Consider the following 21,578-nt stretch of genomic DNA (forward strand, 5'->3'; position numbering starts at 1 on the left):
ACATCTGTGGACATGAGATCATCAAGTGGCTTTTCTCGGACCCAAGAAGAATCAAGAGAGTACAGGTAGCCTGGGAAACCAGGCTCAGGGGAAGGCTGAAGGGAAGAAAGTGACCCCCAAATAAGGGGGAAAAAAATGCCTCAAGGACAATCTTCACAATGTGGCCAATGAGTAGTTCTGCGTTTTGGTTATTTCACTTCATGCCAGCAAGGAATAGTGGGAAATGGGAAGAGTAGAGGAGGCAGAGCCTAAAAGTCTTGATATTGACACTTAACCCTTATTGAATCGCATTTTTTTTTTGCATAAATAGTGTAAAGATCCATCGAATAAAACGTATTGCATAAAGACACTTACAGCACGTAAAGCACTATCAAAATGTGTGCATCACAGTTGGTCTTCAACAAGAGTTAGCTCACTCCCCTCACTTATTGCCTGATAGTCTCACCGAATTAGAAGTCCACATAAACCAAAGTCTCCTTGTACAACAGATATGACCATTATGTGTCTTATTAATTTTTCAGAGTAAATATACTTCTTTCCCTCCTGTTGTTTTAAGTATCAGAAATAATCAGACGGCACTTGGCCTTCATGAGAGAATCTCGATGATGAGATTCTTTGCAAAGGATTACCTTAACATTCCTTGAAATTATTCCCAAACCAGCAAGCCTCCCTCAACAGTCTCCTGACAACAGGAGACAGTGTTAGACCGTCTTACATTTCTCCTTTCAGGTCTTAATGCCTGTCAAGTTTGCTGTTGACAATTTATAATCTGTGCCTCTTTAATCTTCTCATGTGGTACAGCCCTAAGACACAATCATTGGCTGTAGCTCCCCTCTTCCAATCTCCCCTTTTGTCTCAATGTAGAAACATTTACTCAATACTTTCCCTGTTCTTACCCCTGGCTCCTATCTAACTGTCAAACTGAACCACACATTGTTTGGTCTGGAGTCTGTTGTGCTTAATTGCCACCAGCAATTGCAAACTTGATCTCTTTTAACAGATTAAGCGCTGTTATATCATCTTCCAGGCCTCGACTTCGTGGGAAAATGTTCTATGCCTTATGATTTGAGACAGCCAGGCATAAACTAGGACACACAGTCACCCCCGAGAAAAGATAGACCGTGCTCTGGCATTACACGTGCGGTCAAATTAAGATGCAAGTCCAGATGACCAGCGAGCTTGAGAAAGGGACCTCTGTGGGAAGTAACATAAGTTGGAGCCTTATAGTCAGAGAAGCTTTGTTTCGAAAGTGCTGCGTAGTAAAAGAGAATGACCCGGCAGATTCCATGTGCACAGAAGAGTGTTATTGCGTAAACGTATCTCTATATGTAAGACAAGGCTACAACCAATTTTGAGACCATCTTTCTTGAAGGACAAAGTGAATCATCAAGACCTGCAGAAAAATGTCTTATCCATAGATATAAATGCTTCAGACAACTGTGTTTTATTTGAAAGAAAGTAGGACTGAGATCTGGAAGACCCGTGTTCAAGTGTTGCGGCTGAAACTCGTAGACGTGTGACCTGAGGCAAGTAAATTAGTAAACCTCTCCTGTCACCAATTTGCCTCTCTGTAAAATGAGGACAGTAATATTGGAACTACCAATTTTGTATGTGGATAAATCACCTGAGCTGAATATGCCTGATAAGTAATAAAATGTTCATTTAATATAAATGTATGTATCACAACCTCCCGAACAAAAAGCTTGAGAACCTAATCATATGTCCTTTTGTTAAGGTTAAATAAAATAATGTTTACTGTTGTTGTTTCAAATGGCTCAGGTTTCGATAAGGAGAAAGAAAAAATTCCTTTATAGTAAAAAATATTTAAAAAAATAAATAAATAAACAATGAGTCATAAGGGTATTTTTAAAGATGAGACCAAACTGAGAGTAATTTCAACATTTCTGGCTTATTTTTTGTGCCAAAAAAGAAAACACCCTAAACTAGAACTATGTTATGAATTATTCCCTTCCTTTTGTGGGTGTCTTCCCTTTTGCCTTTGGTACATTCATAGGGCTAAAAAACATCAGCAGTAATTCTTTCACTCCCCAGCTGTCCCCTCCACATATATCTACCTAAGAATTTCTATTTTCTGTTTCACCATAGGTGAGGCAAAAAAAAAAAAAAAAAAAAAAGTCCTATGGAAAAAACGATTTCATCCGAGTAACATATGTATGAAAAATTTGGTAAAGTAACAGTAAGACTCTGGAGAAAAACATACTCTATAATAACCAAACTTGGGATTTATAGTCGTCTTTTCCATTGCATACCTTGAATCTATGAACACTGAGGCTTTGGTAAAGTACATTAAAAACTATCAAAAGCACCTATCAAAGGGCTTAGCCACTATTGAGTGTTTAATAAATGTTCGTATGTGGGACTTTTTTTTCTGTCAGCGATCTGCAAAATTTATTGATTCTCTTTCATGCTTTATGACAGATACAGTCCTCCCTATTTATATATACCATCACTTCCTTGGCATTATGAACAGCCTAACTCTCTTCTTCCACAGACTCCTCATGGCATTTTTCACCTCTGTGTTTCTCACTGTATAAATGATAGGATTTAACATGGGAGTGAGGATTGCAAAGAACACAGTCACCAGCTTATCCACAGGGTAGGTGACCACAGGACGCATGTAGGTGAATATGCAAGGCACAAAAAAAAGTACAACTACGGCAAAGTGGGAGCCACATGTTGAGAGGGCTTTGTGTCGTCCTTCGGAGCCGTGGGAATTCAGGGACCTCAGAATGGCTATGTACGAGAGGAGTAGCATGGAAAAAATGAGCAAGCACATGGCCCCACTGTTGGCCGCCACCACCATTCCCAACCTGTAGGTGTCGCTGCAGGCAAGTTTCAGCAGAGGGAAGAGATCGCACATGAAGTGGTCAATGACGTTGGGACCACAGAAGGGCAAGCTGACCATGAAAAGCGTCTGCACAGCGGCATGCAGGATCCCCCCTAGCCAGGCCACCACCAGCAGGAGGCGGCAGAGCCCCTGTCGCATGATGGTTGTGTAGTGCAGGGGCTTGCAGATGGCCACATAGCGATCATAGGCCATGACAATAAGGAGGATGATCTCTGATCCTCCCAGGAAGTGCTCCACAAAGAGCTGAGTCAGGCAGCCACCCAAGGAGATGGTTCTCCTCTGATACAGCAGGTCGATGATCATTTTGGGGGTGGTCACAGAGGTGTAGGAGGCATCTATAAAAGACAAGTAAGTAAGAAAGAAATACATGGGAGCAGAAAGCGTGGGGCTGAGGGAGATGGTGATGACAACGAGCAGATTGGCAAGCACAGTAAATAGAAAAATGAACAAAAAGACCACGAAGAGTATTTTCTGCAAGCGTGGATTCTGCGTGAGTCCCAAGAGAAAAAATTCAGTCACATTGTTCGGAGGTGTGAGGATATCCATTCAAGAAGGAACACCCTCCTGGGGCCTGAATTCCCTACAGAGGGATAAAGAGAAATACCTATTAATCCATGAAAGGATTGTAGTCTGAATTTCATGGTACAAAAACAGTCACTGTAAATGTAGCGCATGTTCTGGGCTCTCCTGGCCTCGGCGTTTGTTTTCATTCCTTCTTACTTCCTCCACAATGCTCCCACCTGTCTCTTCATACACCTCGCACCTGCCGCTTATAAACACCCAAAGGGCAGCTCCTGATGTGTAATTTATGGAGAAAACCTTGGGTTTTAAACACAAGTGGGATTTTCCGGGTTCCAACCCTAAGTGACTTCACTAAGTCATTTCGGTGTCCCATGCTTCTGAGCCCTCCTCTATGCCTGTGACCTTATAAATTGTAACTCAGTTACAACTGAGTTACAACTGTAACAACTGAGTTAACTTACAACGATAAGTCAGTTAAGTGTCTGACTTGATTTCAGCTCAGGTCAGGATCTCAGGGTGATGGGATCGGGCTCCATGCCAGGTGCTGCCCTCAGTGTGGAGCCTCCCTGGGATTCTCTCTCTCCCTCTTCCTCTGCCCCTCCCCAACTTGCATGTGCACTCTCTCTCTCAAAATAAATAAACACTTTTTTTTATGTTTATTTATTTTTGAAAGAAAGAGAGAGAGCACACAAGTGGGGAAGGAGCAGAGAGAGAGAGAGAGGGAGACACAGGATCTGAAGCAGGCTCCAGGCTCTGTCAGGGCAGAGCCTGACACAGGGCTGGAACTCATGAACCCGAGATCATGATGTGAGCTGAAGTCCAAATGCTTAACCGCCTGAGCCACCCAGGCGCCCCAAAAAATAAACACTTTAAAAAATAATAAAAGATAAAAGTTTTTAAAAATAAAAATTTCATGTGGAGAACAGAGGCTGTTAGATAAGATAGGTTATATGTGTGTGTGTGTGTGTATACGTGTGTGTGTAAACATGCACACACAAATATATAAAATCTATTACTTTAAGTGTGTATCATATGTTCACTTATTCAACAAATACTTATTGGATGCTTCTTATGTATATAAATGTGTTTGTCAACATAAAGTCATAAAAAGCGTCCCCGTTTAAGTGCCTTTAGTAGGGGCGCCTGGGTGGCTCAGTGGGTTGAGCGTCCGACTTCGGCTCAGGTCGTGATCTCATGGTCCGTGAGTTCGAGCCCCGCGTCGGGCTCTGTGCTGACATCTCGGAGCCCGGAGCCTGCTTCAGATTCTGTGTCTCCGTCTCTCTCTGCCCCTCCCCTACTCATGCTCTGTCTCTCTCTGTCTCAGAAATAAATAAACATTAAATAAATGCCTTTAGTAACCCCTCCCCCAACACTTTATTACCAAACAGTAGCAGCGCATTCATTCATGAGACTCCCCCACTTCTTTATGCTCCTCTTACCTGCATTCTCGTGCCCTCTCTTCCCATCCCCCCAAAGCATCCATCACCCATCATTCCTGCTTGCAGGATCTTGCATTATTAATGGAATGAGGAAATGTGGGGACATAAATCTCTCAAATGAAACAAGGGAGAAAACATAAATATAGCAAAACTTATCCTGCAGGAAAACATTTCTTTTCCTTCCAAAGGTAAATGGATAAAGAGTTTAATTTTTTAATTATCCAAGATGAAAATTTTATTCATATGTGAAAACCAAGTGTAGCAACCTCATAGCAAAATCAAGTAGTCCCTTATTCTGAGGTGGACTTCCCCGGAAGATTAGAAGAGACAATAGTGCACATAAGTAAGAATAAGATGTAATTCATAACAGTGATTTATAACTAGCTACGAAGAAGTAGAAATTATTTGGGCGGTACTCTTTGAATCTACAATATTCCTTCTAGGAATAAAACCCAAATAACAATATTTTTAAAAGAGAAAACCCATTATGTACAAATATGTTCAACGCAATTATTAAGAACTGTGGAAAATTAAAAACTGCATACAATGTCCAACATTAGAGAAATGGATAAGCAAAATACAGTGGACCTCTCTGAATAATATGTCATTTGTAACAGAGATGTTTTTAAACATTTGCACAATATCAAAGCAAAATTATTATGTTGTAATAATAGTTGGGGGAAATTTGGGATGCAAATTTGAATATATAACATGATTCTAACTAATTTAAATATGCATATAAATAAATAAATAAGAAAAAAAGATCCCAAAATATTTTTACTTCTAAATTGGTAGTATTGTAGTTGATTCCACCTTTTGTGGTTTGACCTGCTGCAGAAGACATTTAAATGTCAGATTAACCAGGGGAGGGGGTAAGAGGTGATTTTATGATTTACAAGATCCATTTAAACCTAAGATTCTATAATTATATATTTTCTGGGGGGAAAAAAATCTCACCTATGAACTTGTCTGACACAGCTCCATGGCCAGGGTCTCAGGCAGCCGGTAGTTCACCAAGAAATAAGTCAAGTTGTAAGACTGAAAATACACACTAGCCCAGCTACATTAAGTGTCTTTGCTGATTTATAAATGGCACCTTTCTCTTGAGTCTCATAAGCACAACTATCCACCCTGTGTGTAGGCACATTCTGTGAAGTTTATTAGCTATGGTTAATTAGACCTCAGGGATATGTCACCATCATCAGTAGATCTTGCCAACAACCCAATTATTGCACGTAACTTAATTGAATATCAGTTTTATAGCATTCATCTTTAATTTTTAATTTCTTCCTTGAATCTATATGAATACAAAATACCATGACAAGAGGAGAAAACTAAGTCAACCATTTATAAATTTGTATACTTGATAAAAAATGAGCTTAATACAGAGTCTGAATATTTGGTATTGTAAAAATTAAACATTTAGACGGATAACTATCTGATTTTTTAAACTTGCAAGCCATAATATTTGCTTTTTGATTGGTCTGCCATTCATGGTGGTAATTTTCAAATATTGTTTTCAGATGTACATGAGGTGATAGTTATGAACCCTATTATAATATTGGCACCTCATATCAGCTAAAGTTTCCAATACTTCTTCAAAGTGGTTCTTTCTTATGCCAATTCTGAAATTAGATAAAAATGATAATAATGAACATAATTCCATTCTTGAGTTGTAGTCAAAGATGGTAAAATGTATTTATTTCAGTCATATAAATTTAATCTCATAGTATCCCTATGAAATAGAAAAGAAATAGGCATCTATCTGTATTTATAACAAGGAAATATAAGACAAGAAATAAGGATGCTATTTGCCAAGGTGAAACAAGAAGCCAGGCCTCTAAATTCTGGGCCAGGATCCTTGTCCCTAAATTATTGTTTACAACTAAAGTGTCATGACACCTTTATGCTGCCACCAACTGTGAGGCATATTACAGTTATGTACTAAAAGAAATAAATATCAATTTTTGAAGTGATATTTTTATTCAATTACATTCAGAAATATTCCTGTATAGAAGCACACTCACCCATCTTCAGATATGCTTTCTTTAGTAAGAGGAAAAAGTAATTGTACATAACTCTGGGTTGGGTCCTTGAGAGCAACATGTGTCATGGGGGAAAACAGTTTAAGGTACCCGAGAAAACATGACTAAACCTAGTTTGATTAGGCACTTGAGTATTATAGTGCCATGGTAATATTTGTGATGGTACATACCAAAGACAGTTTGAATCAGGATTTGAACCTGAAGAGCTATAATATATATATATATATAATATATATATATAATATATACATATATATTATATATACATATATATTATATATATTTTATATATACATAATACATATATATATTATATATACATAATATACATATATATATATTTTTTTTTTTTTTGCTGAAGGATCATCTGTGAAAATGTCTTGAACTTGTCTTTCAGCTCTGGGATGAAAACCAGAGTCAGATCAGAGAATTAGCATGTGCTTACAAGGTCATTGTGCCCAGTGTCATGAAAGATTGCATGCCATTCACAATGCCCATTAAATGGTCATCCAGCCTCTACTTAGCTGCAGTGGTCAGTGGAGAGACTGCGTTAGAACCCCTACCACTGTCTAGTCTAGTTTCCCAAGGCCTACAATAGCATGAGATGAAAAAACAATGAGTTAAACATAAATCACTGAGGGTTTTCCATGAAAGTAATTTTTCAAAAGAGAAGTTCCTGGAGCTATACCAGGGAAGTGTGTTTCCAGAATGTAAATCCAAAGGCAGAGTGGTTGGAAACCCCCAGAGAGACAGCAACACAGCGCTTCAAATCAGAAGGATAAACCAGAATGAAAGCAGAAGAAATTAAATATACATCATATCACAGTTGACCAGAAACTAGTTGAGGTACGGTCTGATGTTTGATGGGTTCAGGGACTAATTTCACAAAAATCAGGTACCTGCCAAAGTGTTCTTCATGCATTTCTTGTGGCTTCGTGCATTTCAATGGGGAGAGGAACGTGTTCTCACAGGAGCAGAACTCACATTGTCTTACCAGTCCACAGACCCTTTCAGCCTTGAAGGACATCTTCTAAGTTGTTTGTCAGAAATGCAAAACTTGGGGGAGATGAGCTGTGGTCTCATGACTCTTCCAATTTTACTTTTAACTGAAGTAGACGTGAATATAACAACACTCATAGTAATAAAATATGGGCGTGGGCAGAACCACGGAACTTGGAATCACCTTCTAAATTACCCAGGTAAACTACTGGTAGACATAAGGAGAGCTGGTCTGGGTCATGGATGAGATAATGGCGCAGTGAGAAATAAGACCCATGTCTCCTGGTCCTAAAGCTGATGCTTTTTTACTCTACATTTTCATAACCATAATATGCTGGCTAAATATTGTTACATCATGGAATCCCTTGATTTTTTTCCAATAAAACATATGGCACTCATGAGGTAGGATGCTGGATCTTTCTGTCAGAAGAGGAAGCTGTAAATACATCTATGACATACATACACATTTGTATTTTGGTCACAGATTTCATTTTCTTTAACCGACTTTATTTTTGAAAAAAGCCAAAATTAATTCACAAGAAAGTCATGCAACTTAAGCTGTTCTGCTGAGAAATACTTTCTTTGGCAACTGTTGAGTAATGATTCCTATTTTTTCGTATCTCTTATAAATGCTCTCCTAAAGCAGTTTCCAGAGAGGATTCCAGATTCAAGGAACTAAATGCAAAGTCAACTTTTTAATAGTGAAATGATTTTACTGCATGTTTCTGGAAAATAATTACATTTGATTTTACTAATAATTATTACTCAAAGTGTCACTTTCTATGGCATATAACCAAAAACTATTTTTATAAAGCAAACCATAATCAAATACCAGTCCCAAACCCCTGTATCATGAAAAGATCACAGGATGTGGAGTACGAATATTTGCACTCAAGGCTGGCTTACATGCTCTATGATCTAGTTATTTAAACTTTCTGATTTTCTACTTTTTTTCTGTAAAATAAAAACACGAGAATTCAACTTTGTAAGTTGTGACCATGGGAAGACACTTTAAAATCTTCACATCAGGTTAAATACAATTAATTTTCATAATCCCTGACAACTTTTACCCAACATAACAAGAAACCCAGGATAATTTTAAACATTAGATATAGCAAGTGTGTGCCAAGAGGGTATTGGCAAATACCTCCTTTCTAAATTGCATTCCACACTGTCCTAGGCCAGTAGGCAATTCAGCTGAGTACCAACTGCTTAGATACACAAGCCATTACACAGCTCTGTAATTAGAAAGGAACATTTTTAAGTCTGTTACAAAACAAGAGAAGTTCTGATGAAATGCTGCCTTTTTTCTGATACTCTTTGAAATGGTTGAAAGAGCATCAAATTTGGATTTAGAAAAAGGCAGAGCTGCATACTAGCTCTGTCTGACATTGGGCTGGTTATTTAATGTGAACTTCATTTTCCTTCATCTGTAAAATAGGAATAATCATAATAATACCTGCTTGCAGAGGTGTTGTGCCACATGAGAGATATGAGGTCTTAAAAGTAATAAAATATAAAAATGTAAAAGATCATGAAAGAAATAACATCTTTGTAGTGGGTCATTTATTTTCTGAAATGGCATTGCTGTTTAATAACATTCTAATGGCATTTTTTACTTCTGTATTCCTTACTGTGTAGATGACAGGGTTTAACATGGGAGTAATAAGAGTAAAGAATAGTGTTAGGACTTTATCCATGGGAAAAGTAGCTACTGGTCTCAGATACATAAAAATACAGGGCACGAAGAACAAAACAACAACTGTGATGTGGGAGCCACAGGTAGAGAGGGCCTTTTTCCTCCCTGCAGAGCTGTGAGTCTTCAGGGAGCCCAGGATGACCACATAGGATACCAATAACATCACAAAGGTGATCACAGAAATTACTCCACCATTGGCAACAACCAAGAGGCCGACAAGGAAAGTGTCAGTACAGGCAAGTTGTAACAGGGGGAAAATGTCACACATGAAGTGATCCATGACGTTGGGACCACAGAATGGGAGCCAGAAAGTAACTAGAATCTGTCCAATGGAGTGGAGAAAACCCACTGCCCAACACACCCCCACAAAGAGGCGACATGTGTGGTGGTTCATGATGGTCACGTAGTGCAAGGGTCTACAGATGGCCACATAGCGGTCATAGGCCATGACCACAAGGAGGACAATCTCTGAAGCTCCTAAGAAATGTTCTACAAAGAGCTGTGTCATGCAGCCACTGAAAGAAACAGATTTTGAATCAGAAAGCAGATCAGCTAACATTTTAGGGACTATGGAGGAGGAATAGCATGCATCTATCAAAGACAAGAATGCCAGGAAGAAATACATTGGGGAGTCCAAAGTCTGGCTGCAGATTATAGTGACCACAATGAGCAGGTTGCCTGTGACAGTGACAATGTAGATGATAAGTAACACCAAAAATAGAATTCTCTGCATCTGAGGATTCTGGGTAAGTCCTATTAGAATGAATTCGGTCACATTCATCCTGTCTTCTTTCATTTCAAAGCTGATGATGAATTCAAGAGTGGAGAATTAACCTGTAAAGACAGTATTTTCAAAGACAAGGTGATGAGAACTCTATATGTGGGGTTTTTAGGTAAGTCCAAAGCATTTTAATAGCATAAGCTATTTTTTCATGGTGTGCCAAAGAAAAGAAACTTGCTTTTTCTATTTTATAAAAAGAGCAAATTTTTGAAGTGAATTCAACCTCTTACAAGGATGCAAAAATCCTTGTTCCACACCTGAAAAACTGGTCACTGGGTCTTTGCTAGAGGACATCCAGGCACAGGAAGGTCACCATATAATAAGCCTGATTGCTTCTCAGCCAGTAAGAAATGTTAAAAACTCATTAAATATTTTTAAAAAGCTGTACAACTGTTGGTTTGGTTCCACACATGGTTGATGCAAGATTAAGTCTAATTCACCTTCTTTTGCATTTAAAAACCCTTTAAATAAGTGGCAGAGGAGTAGACCTGCCTGCTTGTTCACCCCTTTATTTGTTCACTTGGTTCAGTGTCGGACTTATTGTGGTGTCCAATAAATATGAAATGAATAAATAAGTTGGAAGACTCTTTACTTATTTCTTCTGGGTTTTCTTTTTTTCCAGTTAACTCCAAAAAATGTAAGTGTTTACTCCCTTACTAAGGAAAAAATAATGCAGTACATGGTGGGAATGCAAACTAGATGTAGTCTTTCCACCCCTTCAGATCCACTCTCAATGTGCCCACCCTGGGCAGCTGCTTTCCCTGGTCTCTTTCAACCAGATCTCTTACCTTCTGACCAATAGGTGGTACCAGCTGAATGTAAGAAAGCAGGTGAGAAGAAAAGGATGTCAGGGTATGCATTGTTCGATTGACAGTGGTCTGTCAACCACTGGGTGACTCACTGAAGCAGAACTCTTTGGGATGGACCCTCTGGGTTCCTGTGATCACTCCCCCTGCCCCCCGCCCTTGCTCTCTCAAGTCTAATTGTGGTAATGGCTTTTTCATCCCTTATTGGTTTCCCTTAACCCTACCTGTACCTTGATAAATAAACATAATTAAACTATTTTTAATCTCTCATTTTAAGTATGCTATCTCAGGACTCCAATGGATGCAGAAAATTTGTGTTCTTTCCTTTGTAAAAAAAATAAAATAAAAATAAATGAGAAAATAATTTTCCCTTTATATGAATTTATTTTATTTATAAGATCTGTACTTCTTTTCATGTATAGCTGCTAAATTAAATTAACTTTTGTCAGAACAAACTGAGGGTTGATGGGGGGTGGGAGGAGGGGAGGGTAGGTGATGGGTATTGAGGAGGGCACATGTTGGAATGAGCACTGGGTGTTCTATGGAAACCAATTTAACAATAAATTTCATTTTTATAAATAAATAAATAAATAAATAAATAAATAAATGTTTGGTAGAATTCCCCTGGAAAGACTATATATATGTATATATATATAGTATAAGGCAGAAATGTAGCATAAAGATTATTGGGCATCTTCAGTGAAAGTTTGTGTTATCTGCAGCACTCTCTTTGGGATTATATAGGATTTATGCCTTTTACTGCCTTGAGCTATTTTATAACTCATAACATTTATAAAACTGATAATAATGCTAATAACTCTGGCCCATAGAAATGCAAATGTTGTTTGGTGAAAGGTTGATTGACTTCCTGGCCATTATAGATAAAGTCAGTTCTGCATTTATTTGTAGATGAATTACACATCCCTGATTGAATAATGTAAGGGTAATATTTTTGATTCTTCTTTCGGGTGATTATAATCTTACCAGTTCTCTCATAAATTAATGATTAAATAAAATCTTTTTCATGTGTTCATTTTGTGTAAGAGTCATGGTTTCACTTTCTAAAAAATTCTCTTGCTTTTTGATCTAAGAATAGGGACCATTATATTTAGGAGCGATAAGCTAAAAGACTCATAAAAAAATCCAGATATTCTTAACCTCTGTGTTATTTCACCATGGGTTTTTCTGTTTTATTTTGTTTGAGGATCTCCTTCTATTTAATCAGTTTGTAAAAGTCTTCTTTAAAACTTGCTTTGAAGAGGGGCACCTGGGTGGTTCAGTCAGTCAGTTAAGCGTCTGACTTCAGCTCAGGTCGTGATCTCACAGTTCGTGAGTTTGGGCCCCGTGTAGGGCTCTGTGCTGACAGCTCAGAGCCTAGAGCCTGCTTCAGATTCTTTGTCTCCCTCTCTCTCTGCCCCTCCCCCGCTCACAGTCTCTCTCTCTCTCTCTCTCTCTCTCTCTCTCTCTCTCTCTCTCTCTCTCAAAAATAAATAAGCACTAATATTTTTTAAAAAACTTGCTTTGAAGACAAATGGAATCAAAATATGTTATTAAATTATTTTTTATTAACCTCCTAATTCTATTCCCACCCAGACTTGGCTAATGTAAGTACCCTTATCAACCACAGCGAAACCAAGCTGCTGAACAAATTACATCAATTTGGCTCTGGTGTGTGCGTGTGGGTGTGTGTGTGTATAGGGGAAGGATTACACAATGAAATATAATTTTATGGTCTATTGAGTCATTCATGTATAAGTTCGTTTCAAAATACTAACACTCTCAGAAGTGGAGCTTTAACAGTAAAAATAAGAAATAAAATTTCCTCTTTCATGCAGCTTATATTCTAGTAAGTAGAGAGAGAAAATAGCAAATAAAAAAAAGAACTATACATTATGTCAAGTTACAATAATTGCTATGAGAAAAATAAAGCAGGGTAAATGATACATGGTCCCTGTATATGATTTTCTCCAAGGCAGTGACAGAAGGCTTCTTTTGGAAGGGATTGCATAAGCCAAACTTGAACGAATGGGGAAGGACCTGCAATGATACCCAAGGAGAGAAGTTTCCATATAGAGAGACCAGCAAGTGAAAAGTCCCTGAGGAGGGAGCATGGTTGATACTGTTGATCAAAGGAGGCAGTGTAACAGGATAGGAATAAATAAAGACTGGCTGATGACAGATCTTGTAGGGCCTTGCAGATCATTGTAAGAGGATTATTCTGACTCAGAATGGGTCAGAGAAGAACAAGAGTAGAAGCAGACTCGTTGGGAGGTTACTACAACCATCCAGCTGAAAAGCAATGATGGTTTGGACCAGTATGGTAATAGTAGAGGTGAATATATTATGAAGGTAGATACAATAGAATTTGTGGATGGCCTTAACATAGACGTAAAGAGAGAAAAGAGTAAAAATTACTCCAAAAATTTTTGGACAACAACATCTAAAAACAGTGTTGTCATTTACTGAGACAATTTCATGTCCAGAAGTCACTACTAACACAGTCAATGATTTCCTGACTGTTTATCAAGCACCAGACACATTTAATCTTTAATTCAACAATGAAGTCAGACACTGCTATCATCCTCATTTAACAGATGAAATATTTAAGATGTAGAAAGAGTAAGGAAGCTGTTCAATGTAAGTCAAAGGGTTGTGACGCTGAAATAAACAAGCAAAGGTAATTCCATAAAATGCATTTAACCCCTGGAACTCTTCACTATTTACTGTAAAATGAACATACTTGGCTCAAAGGATATCTGTGAGAGCAGAACAGCTACTATCCCAGTAACTGGCATAAAGGAGATACAAAGGATGACGCTGGACTACGACTATTAATATTATAGTGTTCTTTCTATGAGGCCATATCTATAACACCTAAAGCAATGAATTACTCAAAAAGAATAAGAGTGGTTGTCAGTCATTTATCTGCATGGTTTTTAACCGCCTAGCACGAGTCCTTTTCTCTTCTTTACCAAAGTGATTGCTTGTAAGCTATTTCACACATGCACTCCACAGTAGATTTATTAGTTAGTCTTGGCCTTCAGCGGATAAAGACAGTGTTTGTTACACATGATTACAGTTTTAAAATGAGTGTCAAAAATATTTCAACAGAAATAGATTTCTTGCAAGTGTTATTCACTGATACTCTCCCCTTCAAATTCATTTTTCCTACCTTTTTGCTCAGCATCCTCCCTGCCCCACAAAATAAAAAAGATCTCTACCTATCCACTACTCTCCATTCCTTTTTCATGTCTCCAGATTTCATTTCCCTAGAGTGATCTTTTAACCTGTAGTGGTGTATACTCAAGCAAATGTTTCTCCCCTTAAAATCCCAGAAAGCACTGCTTCAGTGCCTTCTGAAAAAGGACTAGTGAGAATAATCTAGTAGAGGCATAGCTACCAAGAAGGCCAAGGAATGCGAATCAATGCTGCAGGTGAAAATATGAAAACTAGGATGCCTATACTGTAGGAGCCTAACCAGGCTCCTTTTTTTCAGCTCCCAGATTGAAAAATAAAGGCCTAGGGGCACCTGGGTGGCTCAGTCGCTTGAGCGTCAGACTTCGGCTCAAGTCATGATCTCACAGCTTCTTGGGTTCAAGCCCCACGTCCGGCTCTGTGCTGACAGCTCAGAGCCTGGAGCCTACTTCGGATTCTGTGTCTCCCCCCGCCCCCTGCATCTCCCCTGCTGGCTTGCTCTCTCTTTCTCTCTCTCTCTCTCTCTCAGAAATCAATAAACATTAAAAAAAAAAAAAAAGAAAGACAAAGATAGGCTATTAACAGGCGTTATCACTATAGATGAGAAAAGGAAGCAATTTTTTTCGGTTTAAGTCTGTGTGAGCCAAAGACAGAGAATCCAGTCTTTAAAAACTCCAATGTTTTATCTTTTGCAAACATGGTTGTTTGGGTCTTTGGCTTACCTTTGTAATTATATCATCTAAAAATTGTAGAGAATTAATAGAGAAGCTATCGAATAAGATATAGTGGTGGTATTGTCACTAGATCAAATCCATTTTTTAGTTTTATGAAAATCAGTCCCTTATTTCTCAGAACCCATGATTCATTCATTCATCCGTTAATTCATTGGTTTACTGTCCAAACGTTCACTGATTTACATGTTAATTCAGTAACTATATATATATATATATATATATATATATATATATATATATATATATCTGGCCCCTAATATGTGCAAAGGGGCTGGAAGGGTCTACAAAGAGAGATGCAGACAGGGGCCTTCTCTGAAAGAACTCCTCATCTATGATATGGACAGTCAATATTCTTTTTTTTTTTTTTAATTTTTTTTTCAACGTTTTTTATTTATTTTTGGGACAGAGAGAGACAGAGCATGAACGGGGGAGGGGCAGAGAGAGAGGGAGACACAGCATCGGAAACAGGCTCCAGGCTCCGAGCCATCCGCCCAGAGCCCGACGCGGGGCTCGAACTCACGGACCGCGAGATCGTGACCTGGCTGAAGTCGGACGCTCAACCGACTGCGCCACCCAGGCGCCCCTGGACAGTCAATATTCTAAGGAAAAAGAGGGAAAATGTTAAAAGTATCAGAGATGTGCACTTCAAAGTGTGTGACGTGCCCCATAACCAAGTGTGAATGCCCAGGAAGATGGAGCATTGGATCACACCTCGTGACTAGTACACTGAGTTAGGCTCTTTAACATTTTGCTCTGAAGATTAAGTGAATACTTAAAGTAGGGAATAGAATTCCAAATGCTTCCTCTTGAAAGAACCACCTCAGTTTCCCATCACTTCAGGAAGCAAGGGACTGCTATTTCTTGCATAAAGAGATTGAAGGGGTGCCTGGGTGGCTCAGTCAGTTAAGCGTCTGAATCTTGAATTCAGCTCAGGTCATGATCTCACAGTCTGTGGGTTCAAGCCCCACATGGGGCTCTGCACTGACAGTGCAGAGTCTACTCAGGATTCTTGCTCTCCCTCCCTCTCTGCCACTCCCCCACCTCAAAACAAATAAATAAACATTTAAAAAAGAGAGAGATTAAAAATTTGGAAGCAGTGAGGCTCCAGTTATCTGCTACACTTTATCAAATACGATCATCTCAACTCTCAGAGAGAAAGCCTTTGCTTTGATTGCTTTCAAATGTGATACCAGAAACGACATCTTCAACCAATAGCCATGATGTTTTCACTAGCCTCTCCTATATAATAACACATAGGAAACAACCAAGGGTGTCCCTCCCAGCAGTGTTCTCCCTCATTAAGAGCCAAACTACATACGAGTCAAGAAAGGAAAGGTCTGCTACACAATCAATTAATAAAAGCTAAAAGTCATTTCAGTGCATTTAAATAAGGCACCCCTTTTTGCTTTCAGGAATTAAAGAAACATTTCTCCAAAATCTTTTAATTCATAGAAAAAGTCTCAGTTACTATATTGTTAAATGTTATGTTTGTGTTGGAAAAGTATAGGGATAACTATGAAAAATGATGCATGAAAAATACAGAAAGTAAACAAAGCAAAAACAGTATTATTTTATAGGTTTTTTGTAATGCTGAAACTAACATTTTTTTCATTTTCACCTCTCTGTATTTTATATTTTTTAGCATGATTATATGTTACTCTACCTTTAGAAAAGACTTTTTAAATAAATTTTAGTACCACTTTGAATGTTCCAATAGCTCTTTCTCACCTCCTTTTTTATTTTTTTGGTGGCAGAAATATTACAGTTCTGAGATAATTAAGGACTAAAGAATTAAGCTTACTTTCCTCTTAAGAGTGTGAATTATTTGGTAATTATAAAGTTCTGCATGAAAGTTAACCATTATTATTACAAGTAATGATCAAAAATTAGTATTGACTGTTTCACATATGCTATACATTATGCAAAAAAAATGTAAAATACCTCACTGAATATTTTTTAGAAAGAGCGATATGTGGTTGAAAGGTTCTTCCTTCTATTTTACAGACAGGAAAATTGAGACATGGAGAAGGAAAACCTTGTGTTCCAGGATATACAGTTAGTGAGGGACAGACCTAAAGATATAATTCAAGTCTGTCTGGCCTCAAGTCTTGATCTTGACCTTGGCCCCACATTACCTCCCATGTAAAATCTTACCAAGGTACTTAGCATGAATCTTCTTTAATATTCATCTTTCAACAAAGGCTTTAAGAAGAGACTGTTTCTCATCCTAGGTTGTGGAGACATTAACAAATAGATTCAAAACACACTTGAGAATTTGAAATACGTCAACTTCTTCCTCTGAGAATTGTCCATCTCCTCTCTTTGGAGAATTTAGAATTATCATTACTTATATATTTTGTCTGGTCAGTTAATAACATATTATGGTCTCTGTCCATTTCTAATTTGACCTAAATTTGCTATTAAAAGGTAGTATCATACATCAAGCATTTACTGTTTACAATCCTCTCTCATATTTAATTTCAAAATAACCCTAGAAGATGAGTACATTACTCCGAACTTATAGATGGAAAACCTAACATTTAGAATAATTTCTTTCATTTTTCCAGGATGGTGTAACTAGTAAGCAGTAGAACCAAAAGTCAGTTTCTGCTATTTCAGTTCCACAGTGTTATCTGCCTGATTTACGAGCTATCCAAAATCAAAAGTCCCAAAAAGTGTTGTACCATTTTTGACTGTAAGAAGAATACTAGTCTTGGGTTTGATAGTCTACTATGGGAGTTTCCCAAAAAGTCAAGTACATGGAGGCCAGAATTTGGTTAATCAATCATTAATCATAGACATTGGGAATTGAATGAATTATTGAAGAGTATCTAATTCATTCTTTTCATTTTTCATATGAAGAAACTGAGGCCCAGGGAAGGAAAGAAACATTCCTGAAATTACACATTCAGATGGTGACGAGGAAAAAATTTAAGTCTGATGGTGACAAATTACGGGTACAAATTTAGGTTTCTTATATCCCAACCTACTTATCTTTTTCCTGCATGGAATAGTTGATATTTTCACTTGCTAAAGGATAATTCAAACAAAAGACATTGTTTTGCTTGCCTAATTTATTTCAGATTTATTTTAAGATTCCATTTTCCACACAGTTACCCTGTCTCTCCATTTTATTCCAAGCCGAACTAGTAAATTCAGTGGGAATGTGGTAAGACTCACTCCCTGAATAAATCAAATCTCTTTGGTAGCCCAAGGATATGGTAATTTTTTTTACTTACTGTTTTGAAAAGGAAGATTAGTTCTAAATACTTCTACTCAGCCTATCATTCCATGAAACTAAACACCAGAGATCAGGGACCCAAAATGGAAATGTATTCCTTAGAATATAAGTAGTCTAACTTTCTCCGCAGAACTGGCCCACTGTGATCACTTTGGGCCAATATTCTTTCACCTTCGGTCTGCTTTCTGACCACTGGCCCACAGTGGCATTCTGCCACCCAGGAATGAGCATTAGTTTGCAACATATTTATGGCATCTCCAGAAATGTTTGAGTATTTCTCTCTTTTCAGAGCATAGTTACCCTGCCAAATGATATCAGATGCCTTAGAGAAAGGTTAGGATGGAGATATACACCCCCTATCTCTGGTGATATCACAGGGTATTTATTCAAGGATATGTGATGATTCCTTCATTCAAGAAGTTCTGGCTTAGGAAATTATTCTCATCTCAAGATTCGATGAGAAGCTATTATCTTCCTGAACTGAATTTTGGTGATTCAGTTCAGGACTTTATTCACCAAATCTAGATTATTTATCATCATCATCATCATCATCATCATCATCATCACCACCACCATCATCATATTAGTCTGCTTGGGCTGTCATAGCAAAATCATGCAGACTGGGAGGCTTAAACAGACCTTGATATTCCCACAGTTCTGGAGGCTGGAAGTCCGATATCAAAGTGGCAACACGGTTGGCTTCCGGTGAGGCCTCTTTTCCGGGCTTGCAGATGGGCCACCTTCTCACACTGTCCTCACATGGCCTTTCTTCTGTGCACACGAGTGAGAGAGAGAACTCTAATGTCCCTTCCTCTCCTTATTAGGATACCAGTTGCATCAGATTAGGGCCCAACCCTTATGATCTCAAGGAGTACTAGTTCTTCCAGCCCTCACTGTTCAAGACTTGCAAGCCTAGTACAAGGCATGTGAGTGAAGAAGCTTTTCAGAATGACCTCAGGCTCAGCCAATTTCTGCCTGCAACCTCATGAGAGGCCCTGACCCAGAAATACCGCTGTGAACCGCTCCCAAATTTCTGACCCACCAAAACCATCCGAAATGATAAAGTGATTGCTGGTATTTGGGGGCGATCTTTTAGACTTTGATACTATGTGAAACACTGCAGTAATTTGGACACTGTATTATTGTTCATGGATCAACAAATTGAACACTTTGGAAAGCTAAGAAATAGAAGAATAGATATATAGATATTTTCTATATGAAAGTGGAGGTGTTGCAGGGTAGTGGGAAATGCAATGGTTATTCAATAAATGTGCTGGGAGAAGTTAATCTACTATAAAAAGGAAAGTATATTCCCACCTCGCACCATACCTGAAAATTTATATCCTGTATAGATTAGAGATGTAAATGTAAGAAGCAAAACTTTAAATTTTTTTGAAAGTTATATTTATCAAATCAGGACAGGGAAGGACTTTGAGAATTATATGCACATAACATTCATCCTGAGTCCGGTTTCTGCACCTCTGCACCACAGCAGAGGTGGTGAGACCTTGATCCCAACTTAGTTCATGCCAGGACCCCAGTGTCATCTCCTACAGTTCTGATAAATTTTTACTATTTAATCCACTGTGTTGAATTTCTTTCTGAAGAAATGATCTAGATTAATTTTTATTTACTTCATTGAATAATAAATGAACCTTCATGGCTGGCATTTATTCAATACATATAAAAGAAATGGGAGCGTTAATATTGCTAAGTACACTAACCGGATCGAATTACAAACTGAAAGAAGGATGAAGGCAAAAAAATACCAATATCGTATCCAATCTGTGTTGTGAGTTGACTTCTCAACAAGGTAATGCATAATGCCAGAACCTTAAAAAATGGTCTTTGTATTACAGTAATAGACCTCCAAAACTTCTACAGAGCAATTGTAAACAGAGAAGACACCTTTGATTTACCACTTAAGTCAAGAACACAAAGTTTACAGAGAATCAGAAAGTCATTCATATGTAAACAAAACAATCTAGTCCCAAAATGTTTTACATTTATTGCCAATTTTTTAAAAAGGTACCCAGAGAGTATAATTTAATGTAGGCAGTATTTGAGGCTCTATCGTAATATGAGTCGAGTCACTTATACATATATTGTAACTACTGGAAGAAGCCATTTGATCTTGATGTACAGAAGGGGTTGAACAATTTAATTTTTCTGTCCAAAACTTAATTAGAATATACAAAATCAACCATATGCTACCACCACAGTATAAACCTAACAAAGTTCACTACTTATGGGTCTATCCTCAGCTGTGAACATGTGCTGTGAAATTAATTAATTTGACCAGGATATTTATTTTTGCTGTTAGATGAAGCTGTTAGGTTTTATTTTTTAACAAGATGAATTTTTAATTTTAAATTTTCTACTAGATAATATTTTTACATACCATGGAGGTGCCATACCCCACAAACAAGAACTTGAAATAAAACCAAAAATTGTTTCCCACTAAAGAATCTTAACACAGTTTGATTACATATATCAGGGATTAAATTGACACAATTCTCTTGCTCTCTAAGGGATATAACATACCCCATTTAGATAAAGATTAACTTATAGACCTGTTTCAGAATAAATAGGCTAAACAATGCAAAGGAGATGATTTTTAAAATGCAGTCACTGTTAGTGAAAGGAGTCCTTGATTCTGTGAAAGAATGAATATCATGTTCTGCACGAGCAGTACAACCTTCCTCCAGCAAAGGTCAGATTTTTACTCCAAAGCTTCCTCATGGCATTTTTTATTTCTTTATTTCTCAGGGTATAGATTAAAGGGTTCAGCATGGGGGTTATGAATGTTAAAACCACAGTCATGAATTTATCAATAGGAAAGGTAGAATTAGCCCTTGCATACAGGAAGATACAGGGAGCAAAGAATAAAATGACCACAGTTATATGGGATGCACAGGTGTAGAAGGCTTTGCGTTTCTCTTCCAAACCATGAGTCTTAAGAGAGCGTAATATGACTGCATAGGAAACTAGGAGAATGAAGAAGATGACAATGCAAATGGCTCCTCCATTAGCTATCATAGAAATCCCAATGAGGGAGGTATTGGTGCAAGCAAGTTTCAATAAGGGATACATATCACACAAGAAGTTGTCAATGACATTGGGGCCACAGAAAGGGAGCTGATAAATAAAGAAGAATTGAACCAACGAGTGCAGAAAGCCTCCAGTCCAGGCCACCAGCAGCATAAGAACACATACCCTCCTATTCATGATGATTAGATAATGAAGTG

The 21,578-nt window shown here is 37.9% G+C and overlaps 3 protein-coding genes across 3 annotated transcripts; all 3 read right to left on the reverse strand.

Moving 5' to 3' along the window:
* Positions 1-2,467: 2,467 nt before the first annotated feature.
* LOC121043950 (olfactory receptor 140-like) lies at positions 2,468-3,415 on the reverse strand. Its single transcript, XM_040495922.1, has one exon. It carries the CDS (start codon positions 3,413-3,415, stop codon positions 2,468-2,470), a length of 948 nt encoding a protein of 315 aa, XP_040351856.1.
* Positions 3,416-9,436: 6,021 nt separating this feature from the next.
* Positions 9,437-10,369, reverse strand: LOC121043856 (olfactory receptor 140-like). Its single transcript, XM_040495855.1, has one exon. The coding sequence runs from the start codon at positions 10,367-10,369 to the stop codon at positions 9,437-9,439; it is 933 nt and encodes a 310-aa protein (XP_040351789.1).
* Positions 10,370-21,003: 10,634 nt separating this feature from the next.
* Positions 21,004-21,570, reverse strand: LOC121043857 (olfactory receptor 4A15-like; the record flags this gene model as incomplete). Its single annotated transcript, XM_040495856.1, has 1 exon — positions 21,004-21,570. A coding segment is annotated over one exon (567 nt), but the record flags the coding sequence as incomplete, so codon positions are not given.
* Between the last annotated feature and the right edge of the window lie 8 nt (positions 21,571-21,578).

Source organism: Herpailurus yagouaroundi, unplaced genomic scaffold (assembly GCF_014898765.1).
Source record: "Herpailurus yagouaroundi ecotype Mexico unplaced genomic scaffold, PumYag 187, whole genome shotgun sequence".
NCBI classification, from domain to species: Eukaryota; Metazoa; Chordata; class Mammalia; order Carnivora; family Felidae; genus Herpailurus; species Herpailurus yagouaroundi.